Source organism: Syngnathoides biaculeatus, chromosome 10 (genome assembly GCF_019802595.1).
Source record: "Syngnathoides biaculeatus isolate LvHL_M chromosome 10, ASM1980259v1, whole genome shotgun sequence".
Classification (NCBI taxonomy): domain Eukaryota; kingdom Metazoa; phylum Chordata; class Actinopteri; order Syngnathiformes; family Syngnathidae; genus Syngnathoides; species Syngnathoides biaculeatus.
Genome location: NC_084649.1, coordinates 3,035,144 through 3,052,340, shown reverse-complemented (window position 1 = coordinate 3,052,340; position 17,197 = coordinate 3,035,144). Strand labels below are relative to the sequence as shown.

The 17,197-nt window shown below is 40.5% G+C and overlaps 1 protein-coding gene across 6 annotated transcripts in view; it reads right to left on the bottom strand.

The window, feature by feature from the left end:
* shq1 (SHQ1, H/ACA ribonucleoprotein assembly factor) overlaps window positions 1–17,197 on the bottom strand; it is a 67,047-nt gene that overhangs the window by 49,301 nt on the left and 549 nt on the right. For 5 of the 6 annotated variants that reach the window (XM_061831838.1, XM_061831836.1, XM_061831832.1 and 2 more), the window contains exons 2-7: window positions 16,641–16,807; window positions 16,405–16,469; window positions 7,714–7,842; window positions 7,462–7,622; window positions 7,033–7,145; window positions 6,862–6,959 (exon numbers count right to left, since the gene is read on the bottom strand). In XM_061831838.1, the coding sequence (XP_061687822.1) occupies window positions 6,862–6,959; window positions 7,033–7,145; window positions 7,462–7,622; window positions 7,714–7,842; window positions 16,405–16,469; window positions 16,641–16,783 (709 nt within the window). In that variant the 5' untranslated portion in view covers window positions 16,784–16,807. Of the gene's footprint in view, window positions 1–6,861; window positions 6,960–7,032; window positions 7,146–7,461; window positions 7,623–7,713; window positions 7,843–14,856; window positions 15,147–16,404; window positions 16,470–16,640; window positions 16,808–17,197 lie in introns of those variants that run through there. The other variant, XM_061831837.1, reaches the window with a different exon arrangement.

The window sequence follows — 17,197 nt, the reverse complement described above, 5'->3', positions numbered from 1 at the left end:
AGAAGATAAAGGTAGAGCAGAGAACCATCTGGTGGCAGTTGAGAAAGGAAGAATGTTGTGTAGCCTTTCAGAATGGGGTGAAACAGCCATTCGATGGACAGGAGGAGCTTCCAGTAGATGGACTACTACAGGGAAGGTGATCAGAGACATTCAGGAGAGTACTTGGTGTGTCTTCTGGTAGGAAAGGGGAGAAGGAAAATATAGGAAGTCATACAAGTAAAGAGGTTAGCAAAGAAGAAGTGGGACACTGAGAGGATGTAGGAGAGGTGAAAGGAATACATTAAGATGCGATGTAGAGCAAAGATAGAGTTGGTGAAGGCAAAACAAGAGGCATATGATGACATGTACACTAGGTTGGACACGAAAGAAGGAGAAAAGGATCTCCACAAGTTGGCCTGACAGAGGGATAGAGATGGGAATGATGCAGCAGGTAAGGGTGATTAAGGATAGAGATGGGAATGTGTTGACTGGTGCCAGTAGTCAGCTCAATAGATGGAAAGAATAATTTGAGTAGTTGATGAATGAAGAAAATGGGAGAGAAGGAAGAGTAGAACCGGAAAATGAGAAGGACCAGGCAGTGGCAATGATTAGTAAGGGGGAAGTTACAAAGGCTAGAGAATGAAAAATGCAAAGGCAGTTGGTCCTGATGACAAACCTGTGGGGTATGGAAGCAGTTTTGAGACGTGGCTGTGGAATTTTTGACCAACTAATTAAACAGAATACTCGCGGGCGAGAAGATGCCTGAAGAATGGAGTAAAAGTGTGCTGCGTCCCATTTTTAAGAACAAAGGGGTTTTGCTGAGCTGTGGGATTTATATAGGACAAAAGTTGATGAGTCACAGAATAGAGTTATGGGAAAGAGTAATGGAGGGTAAACTCAGGACATAAGTATCTGTGGGCAACAGTATGGTTTCAGGCACACAAAGAGTACCACAGATGCATGATTTGCCTTAAAGGTCTACTGACATGTAAAAGCCAGATTTTTAGTATGTTTTTAATTAAAAAAAAAAAAAAAAAGACAGCCAGAATGGACCCATCCGTTTTTTTCACCACGTCATGACGTTGTCGTGTATGGATTTTTGCATGTCCTGCCATGAAAATCCTCTTGAAGCATTTGTGTTGGAGAAGAACCAGGAAGTGACTTTTTTTGCAGTAGCGGGAGTGTTTATACGTTTGTACTGGTGAAGAATTACCGTATTTTTTGGATTATAAATCGCAGTTTTTTTTCATAGTTTGGCTGAGGGTGCAATTTATTCTCCAGAGTGACTTACAGTGCCCTCCATAATTATTGGCACCCCTGGTTAAGATGTGTTAAAAGCCTTAAGATAAATTCAGTGTTTATTGCTGAAGAATACTGTCACACTGAAAAATTTAGGAAAATGTAACCCTCAACTCAAATGAATTGTAAGAAAATGAAAAAAATCCCTGACTAAAAATAATTATTTTTCATTAAATCACCTGTTCCACAATTATTGGCACCTTTAACAATTCTCAGAAAATAAATATAATTGAAGCATTTCTGTCATTGCTACAGTAGTTTACAACGTTTACCAGAATATGGAGGAACATTTAATTAGTAATTCATCACTACCTGTTTCACAATGGTATAAATATGACATGACACAGAGGCCATTTCTCTTATCAACTCTTAAACATGCGAAACACAAAGAAACACAGCATACAAGTGAGGCAGATGTGCGTTCACAGGTCAGGCAGAGGCTACAAGAAGATCTCCACTCAACTGCAGCTGCCCATATCCACTGTAAGAGGAATTATTAAAAAGTTCAAAACAACTGGAACAGTGATAAACAAGCCTGAACGAGAACCGATGTTTATTTTGCCACCACGCACACTGAAGAGGATGGTAAGAGAAATCAAAAGATCTCCAAAGCTCACTGTTACAGAATTACAACAAATGGTAGCATCCTGGGGTCACAAAGTCTCCAAATTAACCATCAGGCGCCGTCTACACATCTTAACCAGGGGTGCCAATAATTACGGAGAGCACTTGTATATGTGAAATTATTAACACATTATTACATCCATCCATTATCAAAGGCGTTTACCGGCTATTTTCACACTGACAACCGTAAGAGGGCGCTCTAGGCCCATGTATCTATACCTGCTACTTCTGAAAATTCAGCATTTCAACATTAGCTGTAACAACTGAGAAGGACTGAACAAAAATGTAATTGAAGAGAAAAGCATATTCTGCAGAATATTTTAAATAACATTGTTATGATGTTGCTAAGCAATGATGACAAAAATACTTCTTACCATGAATGCAACTCGTGGTGCTTCATATGTCATTGGGTTAACCTTCATGCAGGCATTGAGACTTCCATCCGTTTATCGTAACCGTAATTCAATTTGATTTGCCATCATGATGGTGCAATGGTGAACGGTTCTTGCTGACAAAGGCGTCTTTTATTCATTTGATTATCTTGTTTTTTTTGCAAAGTTGGCAAAATGTTTATTGGTAACATCGAGGACGAATGCTTTGGCATACTCCCCATCTGTGATTGAAGGCACACAGCAGAACCCTCCCTCTCCACAAAAGCTGTCCATTCTTGTTGAAAACTTCGGTACTCATATTTTTGTCTTTGAGCGACCTTTGTCAAAAGCATTTCCATAATCACATAGTTGTTCCGACACGATCGGCGTTCAACCCGAAGCCTGTGGACTACGGCAACCCCACTAGGACAAACTGTCTCTACATCATTTGGGTTGCCTGCTGCCCCAAAGTACGGCAACTCCACTAGAACAAACCTTCTCTGCGTCATTTGAGTTGCCCACACGACAGAAATCACATGTACAGTATGTCGTTATGAGGGCGAGCCATTAGGCATACACCAAAAGAGCCAGGTAAGGCTCGCGAGCTATAGGTTCCTGACCCCTGCTGTGGGATTAGTGGATTACGGATGGAGAGCACAGTTTCCGGGTGAATCCGCCATGCAACTATCGGGAAGTCATTGGATGGCTCGACATGGGCTTCCGTGACAACCAAAACCATACTGTCGGGATTCAGAAAGGCTAGAATAGGCTAGTTGTAACTGCAAATGACGATGCGTCTGACGTAAGTGACATAGAAAAGGAAGCGCCGCGTCGTCTACCTCCGGAGTTGGCGGGCTTCTTTAGAAGTGACACAGAGAATGAAGATTTCATTGGATTTTAGCTACCGGGTATTTGGTGTGACACGGATGGTTTTGGTCAACTTAGTATGTTATTTATGCTATAGTTATCGGAATAACTCTCAATATGTTATGTTAACATATCAGGCATGTTCTGACTTGTGTCATGTAACGTAAACATACCGTTCAGCCTGTAGTTGCCTCTATTATATTTTTATTTTAAATTGTTTGTCAATTAAATTTTAAATGACATGTCTATTCTTGGTGTTGGATGTCATCAAATAAATTTCCCGCAAAATGCGACTTGTACTTCTTTTTTATGGATTTTATGGGTGGTGCGACTTATACTCCGGAGCGACGTATCGTCCAGAAAATACGGTACTTGTTTTTTTTATCATGTTTGGCAAAATGCCGGCTCATCATATTGCTAGATTTTGCTCGAACACTCGGGAGAATGAATTCACTATTCACATTTTTCCAAAAGACCCGGTTTGTCGTGAAAAATGGACTGCACAGGTGCAAAGGACGAAAGTGTGTATAGAGCTATTAAAAAAAATAGTTGGTGGGACTAATTTGTCTCACAGTTTATAGCATGTTATGTGTAAATTTAGAATAAATCTTTGTCAAACCGGCAACATATAACAAAGCACTTGTATCGCGTTTAAGACAATTTAGTCACCAAACTAACGACTCCGCCGAAAGCAGCAATCATAAAAACTCCGTCCTCGTCCAACGGCATAATCCTTCTCTCAGAATGTAGCAAAAGATCTGCGCCACATCGGTAGTGTCCGTTTAATTGTTCGTTCGCAGCAGGATGTATAAAAAGATCTGACCACATCAGACGACATAATCCTTCTCTCAGAACGTAAAAAAAGAGCTGCGTTATATCGCTGGTCGCCGCAGTTAGCTGCCGTTTCACTCTATGCAGAGGTGGGTCGAGCCGGGAAGCTGGCTGGCCCGTGTTGTCACACCGCTGGCAAGGAAGAGAAAGGAGCTCTACGCTCCACCGGCCACCAGTGTCTAGGCACCCCTGACGTACGCTACATACACAAGTCATTTTGAATTTTTGATCGGGTTCCTTGTCCTTCTCGTCTGTCTGTCGGGGAGTCTGTTGTCAGTTAGAATTGAGCCGCATATCGTCTAATATGGCTCAAAACAATATGGTAATATGGCCCCGGTCACTTCACTTGCTTCTGAGAAGTTCTCTTCTTCAAAAAACAGTTTCAGTCTCAGAAGGGGTGTCGGAAAAATCCGAAAATCTCTCTTGTTCATCTGCTATAGCAGGTGGCACGTCTTCTGGCGACTGTCCCATTGTGACATCTGCAAATAAGGTTGCAGGCAATATGGCTGCCACTGGGATGTTGACTGAGACTTCTGCAACTTTGTGCAAGAATGACACGCTCTACACTATTTTTTTTTTCAGATGGACATTAAAGTGAATAATATGTAGTTTTCATTAAAAAAAAATCTTTTTAAAAAATGTATATATGGATGTCAGTTGAGCTTTAAGGATGCTAGTGGAAAAGTACAGAGAAGGTCAGAAGGAGCTACACTGTGTTTTTGTGGTTCGAGAGGAAGCCTATGACAGAGTACCAAGATAGGAACTGTGGTACTGCATGCATCATCTGGTGTGGCAGCGAAATGTCAGAATAGTACAGGACATGTATGGGGGCAGCAGAACAGTGATGATGTGTGTCGTAGGTGTGAGAGAAGAATTTAAGGTGGAGGTGGGACTGCATCAGGGATCAGAGCTCTGAGACCCTTCCTGTTTGCTATGGTACAGGATAGGGTGACCGATGAGGTTAGAGTGGAATCCCCTTGGACCATGATGTTCGTAGATGACATTGTGGTCTGCAGTTAAAGCAGGAGGCAGGTAGAAGAACAATGAGAAAGATGGAGGCAGGCACTGGGAAGGAGAGGAATGAAGATTAGCCAAAATAAAACAGAATATAAGGGCATGATAGAGAGGGGTGGAGGGAGAAGAGTGAGGCTGCTAACAGAAGAGATAGTGAGGGTGAACGACTTCAACAACTTGATTTATACAATCCAGAGCAATGGTGAGTGTGGTAAGGAAGTGAAGAAACGGGTCCACAAAATTTGGAACAACTGATGGAAGTTGTCTGGTGTGTTATGTGACAGAAGAGTCTCAGCTAGGATGAAGGGCAATGTTTATAAAACGAGTAAGGTGAGCCATGATGTAGAGATTAGAGATTGCAGCACTAAAGAGTCAACAGGAAGCAGAGCTGTAGGTGTCATAATGAAGATGTTGAGGTTCTCTCTAGGAGTGAGCATGTTGGATAGGATTAGAAATTACCTCATTAGAGTGTCAGCCAAAATTGGATGTTTTGGAGAAAAGGTTTGAGAGAGCAGACTTGAATGGTTTCGACATATCCAGAGGCGAGAGTGAGTATATTGGCAGAAGGGTGCTGAGGATGGAGCTTCCAGTCAAAAGAGTGAGAGGAAGACAAAAGAGAAGGTTGATGGATCTTGTGACATAGACATAAGCACAGTTGGTGTTAGAGAGGAAAATGCAAGAGATGGGTTTACATGGCAAAAGATGACATGCTGTGGCGACCCTGAACGGGATAAGCTCAAAGGAAAAGATGTCCCAATTAACTTCACAAACTCATTTTTAACCTGCACATTCATATGAAATAAACAAATCACGTTATGATACATAAAAAGGAATTACTTCACACAAACCTTCACTCTCTTACTGCATATGGATTGGAGGCGTGCCTCACCACACATCTTTTTTCTCTCCTCAGCATCATGCATGTTACATCATGCGACTCAGAGCACTTCCGGTTCTACAGAGGCTGTGTCAAAATGAGACCTTGAATTTCACAACAGGAATCTATCTACTGTACATAAATGAACTAAAACCTACCTGATGGGCAGAAAAATGCCCGGAGACTGGTTTGAACCCCACCTTTTGTTTAACATTCCTGGTTTATGACACCAGCATACACGAAATAGTAAAGAGAAAACATGCATTGAACATGAAGCTATTTTCCAATCCAGGGGCAAGTGATGTACCCTGAAGATGAGCAAGAAGTAAAAGACGGCTATGATGTGGGTGTCAAGTCAGTATGGTTTTTGTTTCATGCGAAAGCCCCACTCACATTTAGAGTTGAACTTCATGAGGATCTGTGATGTACAGTGTATAAAGACTAAGGAAAAGAAACCTAAGCCAGGTCCCTTATCCAACCATGTCTGGTAAAACTTCTCCTCAAGAGAGTCACAGGGGTGCTGGAGCTTATCCCAGCTATCTTCAGGCGAGAGACTGAGTACACTAAGTATGGGTCACCACCCAATCAAAGAGTACATATAAACAACCATTTGCTCTCACATTCACACCTATGGGGAATTTAGAGTCTTCTATGAACCTACCATGCATGTTTTTACAATATGGGAAGAAACCGTAGTACCCAGATAAAACCCACACAGGCACTGGGAGATAACTGACAGTTGTTGTGGAGATCATCAGTACTTTCAAGTGTAATTCTTATATATATAATATATATATATATATATATATATATATATATATATAAACTAGAAGCTTCTCACAAACCACACAACTAAACACAAAGTTTCTGATGACTTAATTGCAAATGGTATACCTAACTGATGCCTTACTTGCAACATACAGTAAGTTATATATCATGGAATGTATGAATCACGTTTTTTTAATTATAGTATTCCAGCATAAATCATGACAAACATACCATGCTCTTCTTCCTGCTCTTGTGAAGGACAAAGCTTTGTCCACCAAGATCTGAATTTCAGTAGTCTCTTTATTTCAGTGTCTTCAAACAAATCAGCTCTGCAACAATAACAAATATTTCAGTCGTAACTGACAAGAAAAAAGTTTGGACCTTTGTACTTGCTAAACTCACAGGTAATGATCAGGGGAAAAGGCCGAAGCTTCCGCATGGATCCGTGCTTGCCTCCTTTCAGCTATGTTTGTTCTGTCAGGGTTTTTGAGATCTATCACATCACTGAGTTCTTCCTGTGAGAACATAATGGGTACAAAATCTTTAAATGACATTACTAATTTCAGATAATAACTCAGTGGTTAGAGCACTGGTTTGGTAAACCAGGGGTTGTGGGTTCGTATCCCACTGGGGCCTCCACTCCCTGAGAAGGGTTGCATCAGAAAGGGCATTCGGCGTAAAAATTGTGCCAAACATATATATGCCTTCATCTGAGATGATACGCTGTGGCGACCCCGAAAAGGACAAGCCGAAAGAAACACACACACACAGGTTTAATTCGCGTTGAACAATCTGTGCAAGGAAATAAAGAGTATTAATCATTCTTTTTACCTGTAATCTGCCAAACACTCCAGATCTCTGATTGCCAAAGCCGTATTTCTGCAGGTCATTTAGCTCCTCTTCAGACCTCTCGACGTAAACTTTCTGCTCAACTTGCCAGTCAAAATCGGCCTCATCCTCTGCTTCATCATTGCCCACATTTTCACTGCAATCTTTGTTTTCCCAAAAAAGCAAACAATTCAATCTAAAACTATTCATTGCAATTAAATGAACCCACGACTGCTGATGATGCATTGGCATTACCTGGACTGATATCCTGTAGCAGAGGCTTTGCTGAACGTGACCCTCTGGGAGCAAGGAGATTTGTCAGCATCTGGAGGCCTTCAAAGTGCTCGCCAGTGATTTCTTTGGGGATCTGTACAGTGAAGAGACCTGCAAATGGACAGGACATACGGGTATTAGTGCTATGAACAGTCCTGAATCTATTGTTGTGGGTAAAGTTTGCATATTTTTGAATTAGAAAAAGTAAAACATTCCACTGTATACAATGAAAGCGTATGACTTAATGTCCCATTGTAAGAATAAATAACAGCTGCTTATTATAAGTCCAAACAACGACAGTAATTAAATATGTTTATGAACAGATTTATTTAAACACGCCATGCTGACGGACGCCCAATGTGGTGTCAACATGAAAGAGGCACATGTCTCCATGAGGGCAACTTCATTATGACTGATTATGAAAGTCAATGGCAGATCAAAGTGCGAGAGCAGGGGTGCCCAAACATTTCTGCTACAAGATATATTTTTCAAGTGGCCAACCTCCTGTGATTTACGTACCAGGGAGGGTGCGCAAGAGTGTATTGTTGCATTGGCGGCCGTTTATCTGCACATGTGCAGTGACTGTCAGTATAAATGACGTGATAGATGTATACGGCACACCGGAATCAAGTGACAGGATGGATGATAGGCTGATGTCTTTTTTTTTGGGGGGGGGGTCACACAGTCATGCATTGTCGTGACACATTGAGCACCCCTGTGCTAGACAGTACTGCCTTGAGATAGACAGAAAACATGTTGAACATAGTTGATTTTGTAATTAAAAACAAGATTCCACAAAGGCCCCAACCACTGTGATGAAATATGGCATCTCGGTAGTCTGCAGTTTATCACGGCACATTACAAATGATTTCAGTTGCCTTTTATAATGAAAGCACATGATCATCTTGCTAATTTGTCTTGCTTGATTGACTGAAGTGCACACTAAAGTCACTGACTGTTACTGGAAATCTGACACTGCATCTTGCCGTTGCAAATAGAGGTTCAAGCTGATGTGTCAACTGACCATCAATGGCAGAGCCAGAGATTTCCTTCAACAATTTATACTTTTGTTCTCCACTTACCATAATATCATTTGTTACATTTTTGTAATCTCATGAGTTCAAATGTCAACAGAGGCTCTCTTTGGTTTTGACAACTTTGGGAAAAGTTGCTTAAAAAAAATTGACTATTACCAATTACCATATACCAATTACAGTGTACAATACAGTGGATAAAATGTCCTCCTATCCAAATTGCCCATTATATTTTCTATGGCAGGCATGAACATAACACAGGATAGAGACAGAACTCTCTTGGACAAGTCTGACGCATTTGGGAAAAAACATACCCCAATATTATCTGGAATACTGGAATTACGAGTTGCTAAAATTCCATCCTCGACACAGAGAGGGTACACCACCCATTTCCGACTGAGGACCATGGTTTCAGATTTGGAGGTTTTAGGAATAATTGTGAATATAATTATCATACATCTGCTTCCAATAAAGAAATGCTTTCCTCTGATCTAGATAACGTGGCGGCCGCTTAGCAGGAGATAGCACAAGAACATCTAATCATCAGAACTGTTAGAACCATCTGTTGTCTGTTAAAGAAATGATGACCACACATGTACTCAGCAATCTTCCACACACATGCACACTCACACAGCGCCACTCACATTTGAAAAATGTGCAGGTGTGATCAGTCATGCCCGCAGATATAAAGTTATGGGTGTGGTCCACCAGTCATGCCCGCAGATAAAGTTGCAGATGTGATTAGGAATGGAATCTCAAGACCTTAAAATAACGTACTGAGTTGTTGTACCCGAGCATGTAGTTGTTAACTAATACCATTATAATAATTTATTGACATTGCACAGAGACAGACATTTTTTAAGAGGTCAATAGACGTTCAATTTGAAAATTAAGTATTCATATAATCAAATAATTTTATTTCATCATGATGTATTGTTATAATCTACCGTAATTTATTTATTGTCAATCCATGGATGAAAGCTAGCCGTAGATGATCTATATCTTCCTAAAGCATGTAGAGGGGAAAGGTTTTCAACTTCAAGACAACGCGGTACCACGGGAGAAAATGACCGTTCGCATTTACAGTAGATATATGGACAGACTAGTCTAATGTTAGAACTGAAATCAAGTACATCACAATCTCATATTTATTATAGATACTGAAACATTACCTGTGTTATGTCCCGGAAATGTTTTCAGTGTAACTGAATTTCCTTTGATATGGCTCATGATATTAATGACTTTCGACGTAAATGCGCTCACAGTATGTGAAGAAACTCTGAACATGTGCTTTGGCATCACTTCTGAACATGCTCAGTACGGTTAACTTGCATTTCCTGTTTCCGCGTGAATATTGATTGTTTAGGATCAAGCTTCTTTTGTTACCAACGTTCATGAAATAATCACGTAAATTAATGTCAAGACCAACGTTCCCTCTAATTTTTCACGTGTATGAGCAAACACACTAAGCCTTTGAGCACCCACTTTGGCCACTGTGAGCAACAATAGACGTATGCACTGTGGTCAGATCAGTGTCATCCATTGAAGTTACATGGCTCATTCAAAGATTCAGATTACAGTATTTACATTCCCATCAGAAAATTTCTAAGAACAATTGTGTTTTTGCAAATTTACAATGAAAATGTCAACAAACAAAACAATACATTGTTAACTAAACCAAGCTTTGCAACTTTGTTACATTTTGGTTTAACCCACAATGATATCCCTGTTTTTCTTGATATAAAACTCAATTACTGCTTGCAGAATATCTTTAGCAATGCATGTTGAAAGCTGAATGATGCTCCCAAACAGTTTTAAGGTTAATGTTGTGTTGCCTCCTATATTTAAAATGCAGAATTAGCTTTTTTTGCACTGTATTGTCTGTGCTTTAATCCTCGATCAGGCTGTGCCAAGGTGTAATTTTAACATTATACACCATCTCATCCTGTACTTTCTACTTTGGCTTCAGACCAGACCTTTTTTACTCAAAAAAGAGAAATTCTCATCCAGTTTCACTTGTGGTAGAAGCTTGAGAATTACCTCAAACAGAATGTAACTGTCACCCTGTTCAGGGGGAAGTCAGTATAGTCACCCTAGGTGAACCACTGACTCCAACAGGGGAAAAACAAACAAAAATTAATGTGTAAGGACTAGAGGTTTGTAGAAAGCCAAAATAAAAAATCTAAATTTGTGGCTAACTCAATATGGCTTTGCTGGCCAGCTCAACACACATCCATCATCCATGCCACTTCACACTCGACAGAACCGCTCCAGTGAGAGTTGGAGTGAATTTTGCAGATTTATTTAACAAGAAAAAGTGAAATATCACAAAGCCATAAGTATTCAGATCCTTTGCTGTGACATACCGTTGAAGCCATATGTTTAAATACTGTACTGTGCAAAAATCCACTTTTTGTCTCACTGTTTGAAGTCAAAATAGACTTAACCTCTCCTGTTTCAGGTCAGTCAGGGTAACAAAAATTATTTTATTTTTTTAAATGCCAAAATAATGAGAGAGAGAATTTCTTAGAAATTGTGTGACTGTGAGTGAGACTGTTGTCTCTCTCTATGTGCCCTGCGATTGGCTAGCAATCAGTTCTGGGTGTACTATGCCTCCTGCCCGTTGACAGCTGGGATAGGCACCTGCACGTCCGCGACCCTTATAAGTATAAGCGGCTAAGAAATTGGATGAATGGATTTTATATTTTGTTTGTGGTCAACATTTTACATCCACAAAAAGCAATGTCTTTAAAGAACATGGTGAAGCCCAAATGATGAAGTCATGACTTTGGAAGCAAGCCCCTGACAGGTTAACTGAAAACATGCGAGTTAACTGATGGCACACCTGGGGATATATGTAAGGCCACACCTCAAACACTATGTTTTCTTGTTTGAAATCAAGGGAAAATCAAAAGAAATTGGCCAGGAAATCAGACAAAGAATTGTGGCGCTCCACAAGTCTGCCACATCCTTAGGTGCAATTTCTAGATGTTTGAAGGTGCCACTTCATCTGTTCAAACAATTATACACAAAGATAAACATCATGGGAATGTCACACCACTCAGGAAGAAGTAGGGCTCTATGTCCCGGAGATGAACGTATTTCGGTAGGAAATGTGCGAATCAACCCCACAACAAATGCTGAAGCTCTTGTGAAGATGCTGGATGAAGCTGGTAAGAAAGTGTCATTATAGATAGTGAAACGAATCCTGCACAGACATTGAGTGATAAGTCACTCATGAGAATGCAGCCAATACTTCTAAAGGAACATAAAAAAGCCATATTACAGTTTTGAAATGGAGACCACGACAAAGATCTTAAAGGAATGCTCTGGTCAATGCTTACCTCGATAAAATGCCAATTATCTTGTTAATGCATTATAAATATAAGAATATCCAGAAAAATTCTGGTTAAAAAATTGCAAAAAATAACTTTGATGCAGTCTTTTATCTAAGTAATGACATTTTTGTATGGTCGGTGCCATTTTGACTATTTTTAGGGGATCACATGACTTAAAAAAGAGGAAGTGATGCATCATGTACTTAAAGTTACAGATCAATTCCTAAACAATCACAGCGCTGATTTCTCAGATTTATCCTCATCTGAGGAAGAAATAGCATTATTGGTTCATCGGAAAGACAGAGAAATACGTCCATACAGATTTGAACCTGTGGCTGTTCCAGTCAACAGGGTGTCTGGGGTCCAAGTGATTATAAAATGATCGTTAGCTTGGTGAAAGGAAATATTGGTTGTGGGAAAGAGGTTGTTCCCCAAAATCTCACATCACATGGCCCCGGTCATCCTTTCCTTAATACAGTGGAGTCGTCCTGTCCCATGTGCAGAAAAACACCGCCAAAGCATGATGCTACAACCCCCATGCTTCACAGTAGGAATGGTGTTCTTGGGATGGAACTCATCATTCGTCTTCCTCCAAACACAGTGAGTGGAATTATGACCAAAAAGTTCAATTTTGGTGTCATCTGACCACAAAACTTTCTCCCATGACTCCTCTGTATCATCCAAATGGTCATTGGAAAACTTAAGACGGGCCTTGACATGTGCTGGTTTAAGCGGGGGAACCTTCCGTGCTATGCATGATTTCAAACCATGAAGTCTTAGTGTATCACCAAAAGTCACCTTGGAAACGGTGGTCCCAGCTCTTTTCAAGTCATTGACCAAGTCCTGTTGTGTAGCCCTGTACTGATTCCTCACCTTTTTAAGAATCATTGAGATTCCACGAGGTGATATTTTGCATCGGGCTCCATTCTGATTGAGATTGACCGTCATGTTTGGCTTCTTCCGATTTCTAATGATTGCTCCAACAGTGAACCTTTTTTCACCAAGCTGCTTGGCAATTTCACCGTAGCCCTTTCCAGCCGTGTGGAGTTGTACAATTTTGTCTCTGGTGTCTTTGGACAGCTCTTTGGTGTTGGCCATGTTACCAGTTTGAGTCTTAATGATTGTATGGGGTGGACAGGTGTCTTTATGCAGCTAACAACCTCACACAGTTGCATCTGATTCAGGATAATACATGGAGTGGAGGTGGACTTGTTTTGTGGACTAATAGGTCTTTGAGGTTCAGAATTCTAGCTGATAGACAGGTGTTCAAATACTTATTTGCAGCTGTATTACAAATAAATCATTAAAAAAAAAATCATACATTGTGATTTCTGGATTTTTCTTTTTACATTATCTCTCTCAAAGTGGACACGCACCTGCGATGAAAATTTGAGACCCCTCCATGATTTCTAAGTGGGAAAACTTCCAATATAGCAGGGTGTTCAAATACTTATTTTCTTCACTGTACATCCAAGGCATTACAGGGAGAAAATATTGTCCTTTCTAGACACTGCAGTTGCAATACAAACATGCCATGTTCTTTTGCAGTGGTGGCCACCCAGTCAGAGATGAAGAGCCACATGTTTTACTGTGTTCCGGCAAAGAGCCACACCATACACATGCATATCATTCCCTTCCCACACACATACCTTTACTCAGCCAGATTTATTGTAAATGTCACACGCAAACATGATAACAAGAAAAAGGATTCCTAAAGAGTACCAAGACCACAGGCCAGTTACTAAAAAAAAGTTTGCTCTCTCACACAGACAAACTACCAGTTAAACCAAGTTTTGTCTTGTATGGCACAATTCTCATCCAGTGCAACAATAAAATACTCATGATTGGAGGTCTGAGTGCAACTGTCAATCTGTAGCCATGCTAACGTCCAATATTCTCTGTTTGACTGTGTGGCAGGACAGTTGAATGTCTGATACTACTTGTTTAAGGCATTTTTTAAGAAATTACCCTTCAATGGATGGCTTTTAGGGTGGCACTGTGGCTCAGCTGAAAAGCATTGGCCTCACAGTTCTGAGGTCCCGGGTTCAATCCCGGACCATCCTGTGTGGAGTTTGCATGTTCTCCCCGTGCCTGCGTGGGTTTTCTCCAGGCACTCCGGTTTCCTCCCATATCCCAAAAATATGCAACATTAATTGGACACTTTAAATTGCCCCTAGGTGTGATTGTGAGTGCGGCTGTTTGTCTCGATATGCCCTGCAATTGTCTGGCAACCAGTTCAGGGTCTACCCCGGCTCCTGCCCGGTGACAGCTGGGATCGGCTCCAGCACTCCCATGACCCTCATGAGGATGAGCAGCTAAGAAAATGGATGGATGGATGGATGGCTTTTCCCCCCTTCCATAGTTCCAAGCCTTTTAATGTGATCCAAGCGTTAGTCTATGGATGCCTCATTATTATCTTTTTTAAAAACTGCATCAGCTTTTCTGTGTGATTTTTCAAAGTCACTAACTTGTGACTGCAAAGTTTTGGAAATTTCAGATCAAAGTTCGTGTGGAGTGAGATGAACTGAAGATCTGAAGCTGTGAAATGTGATAGACGTTTGACACAAAGGGCAGGTGACTTTCTGTTGTGCTCAACAACAACAAAATATAAGCTCTCCCACTCTGCTAAAAATGTCATGTGTTCATCCACATATTTTCATTGAAGTGCATTTTTATCTCGCATTTTGAGAGCGAAATTAACAAATTAATTTCTCCAAAGATCACTATCCGACTGGGAAACATTGAGAAAATACCGTGCTAGCCTTTCCTTCTGCCGTCACATGGCCGTGGTCAGGAGACACAGCAGAGACGTCTTCTCTGTGCCGAGGACGTCCTGCTCAGGGTTAACTCTTCCGTCTCTTGTTGCACAGGCACTCTTCCTCGGTTGCCATCGTGGGTTTTTTTCTTCTCACCCTCCCCCTGCGCATTCCGGTCTCACTCATACGCCGATCCACAACGCACACACACTGAGCTTGTTGTCACAATACCCGTAAAAGCCGTAATAAACTCAAGCAAAGCGTGCATGCAAATACCGTAATAAACACAAGCAACGCTCGCTTTACAACAACTACAGTAATGAACACAAGCAAAGCGCGCGTGCACACGCACTTAAACAGAACTTGGATGCGCTTTCATGCCTTCATGAGAGCCGCATGAAAGGAGGCAAAGAGCCGCGGGTTTTCCACCACTGTTCTATTGGATTAGTTGATTGCGTATCTATCCATCCATTTTCTTAGCCGATTATCCTCACATAGGTCCCGGGAAAGATGGAGCCTATCCCAGCTGTCAACGGGCAGGAAGCACGGTACACCCTGAACTGATGGCCAGCCAATCGCATGGCACATTGAGACAAACAGACGCATTAATAATGACACATCGGGGCAATCTAGAGTGTCCATTAACCATAAACAAACTACAGGTATGAACCCCAGAAACTCTAATTACGGTGTTTTAATTTCAGAGATTACTCAAAAGTGGACACTGTTGTAAAACTGCACAAAAGCCATCACACAGTTCAAAAAACAAAGTTTTGGGAAGCAATGTGGTTCGTGTGCACAACAAGCCTCAAAAAATGACCCTATCTGTGAACCAATTGCATGGTCATTAGGTTTCATCCGGTAATCAGAAGCTCACTCTCCAGGATTTGGAGACCCTGCTTCGAAAAGATGATCAAAACCTACCTTTATGTCTGCTTTTAATCTCTGAAGTCATTTCTGAAAAGGAACCTTCAACTGCTGTTGAGTTACTATTTGCTGTTTCTTACTCTAAAGCCTAGCCTTGTTGCTTTTTATTTATGTTTTTTTTTTTTATGTGATTATCATTTTATGTCCTCCTTTGGTCTCTTGATGGCTTGCTACAAAGTGTTTTTAAGCACTTTGAAAAGAAATAAAAGAAAAAGAAATAAAATGTGTTTTTAAATTTACAAATATTTTAGAAATTTTAGACAGAACTGAGTGTCCTGAGAAGTCCAACTAAAAACAATCTGTGAGGGACAGAAATGGCTGTGTGATTTCTCCATTGATATAACATTTTGAAATGAAAATGCGTACATAACTTTCATATGTGCCAATGTCATCAAGTTGATAAAATTGAAGAAAAAAAACAATGGACAACATTAGAGTTGCCTGATATCTCACTTCTGTCATCAGTTCAATGCTGTCTCAAAGATATTTTATATTGCATTGGGTGCAAATTAAAAAAAAAAAGTCAGCAAAATATTGGTTGTGATAAATGGTCCAGTAAAACTTGCTAGTATTATTCACATAAAGTAAAGCTTTTCACGTATATGTATAATTACATACCTTTATCTATGTCGAACGAGGCCTTTTCTCTTCCATCTTCCATTACTCTACCCGGAAGTGTTAACCTGGAGTTAAAATGACACTGATTGTTATCATGTATTTCATCATATGCTACTGAATTTATAGATAAAGGGAGACACTTTACTTTCAATCAAATGGCATTAGACCTTTACAATTAAACTTGCTTTATTCAGATGTGCACAGTCATATATATTCAAGAAGAACGATAAACTCACCTAAGAAAGTATGGTTTGGCATAGAATTTGACATCTGTTCCATCGATATAGAGGTCAAACTCAGACGTTCTGGTGTAAGGAACACGGACCGAGAGGATCAGGTACTCAGGATCCTGACTCAAGTCAAATGCAGGCGTTATCATCGTGAATATTTTTGTGATATGGAACTGCAGGAGGGACAGGGAGAATGCTTTTAACAGTGGCTTGAGACCTGCTAACGACAGTGCGCCCCAGTGTGGTTGACTCATTTTATTTCATGGTCTGTTTAATGTCTTCTGAAAGTGTCGACAACAAGTACTATTACAATCGTAGCTATATTCGGTTGCATGTATGTATTTTCTTTAGAAATCAAGTATGTATTCATTGACATTCAAGACGTTGACACGCTAGCTCATAAATACAAAATGAGCACGTTACACTCACAAGACAGACTATTGAACAGACATGATCGATTTACATGTATACATGCACACATAATTCAACAAAATGTACTTAAAATTAAGTTAATATAAAGCTGTGTCGTTAAGAGACATCCTTCGAGATTCATTTCCTTGGCA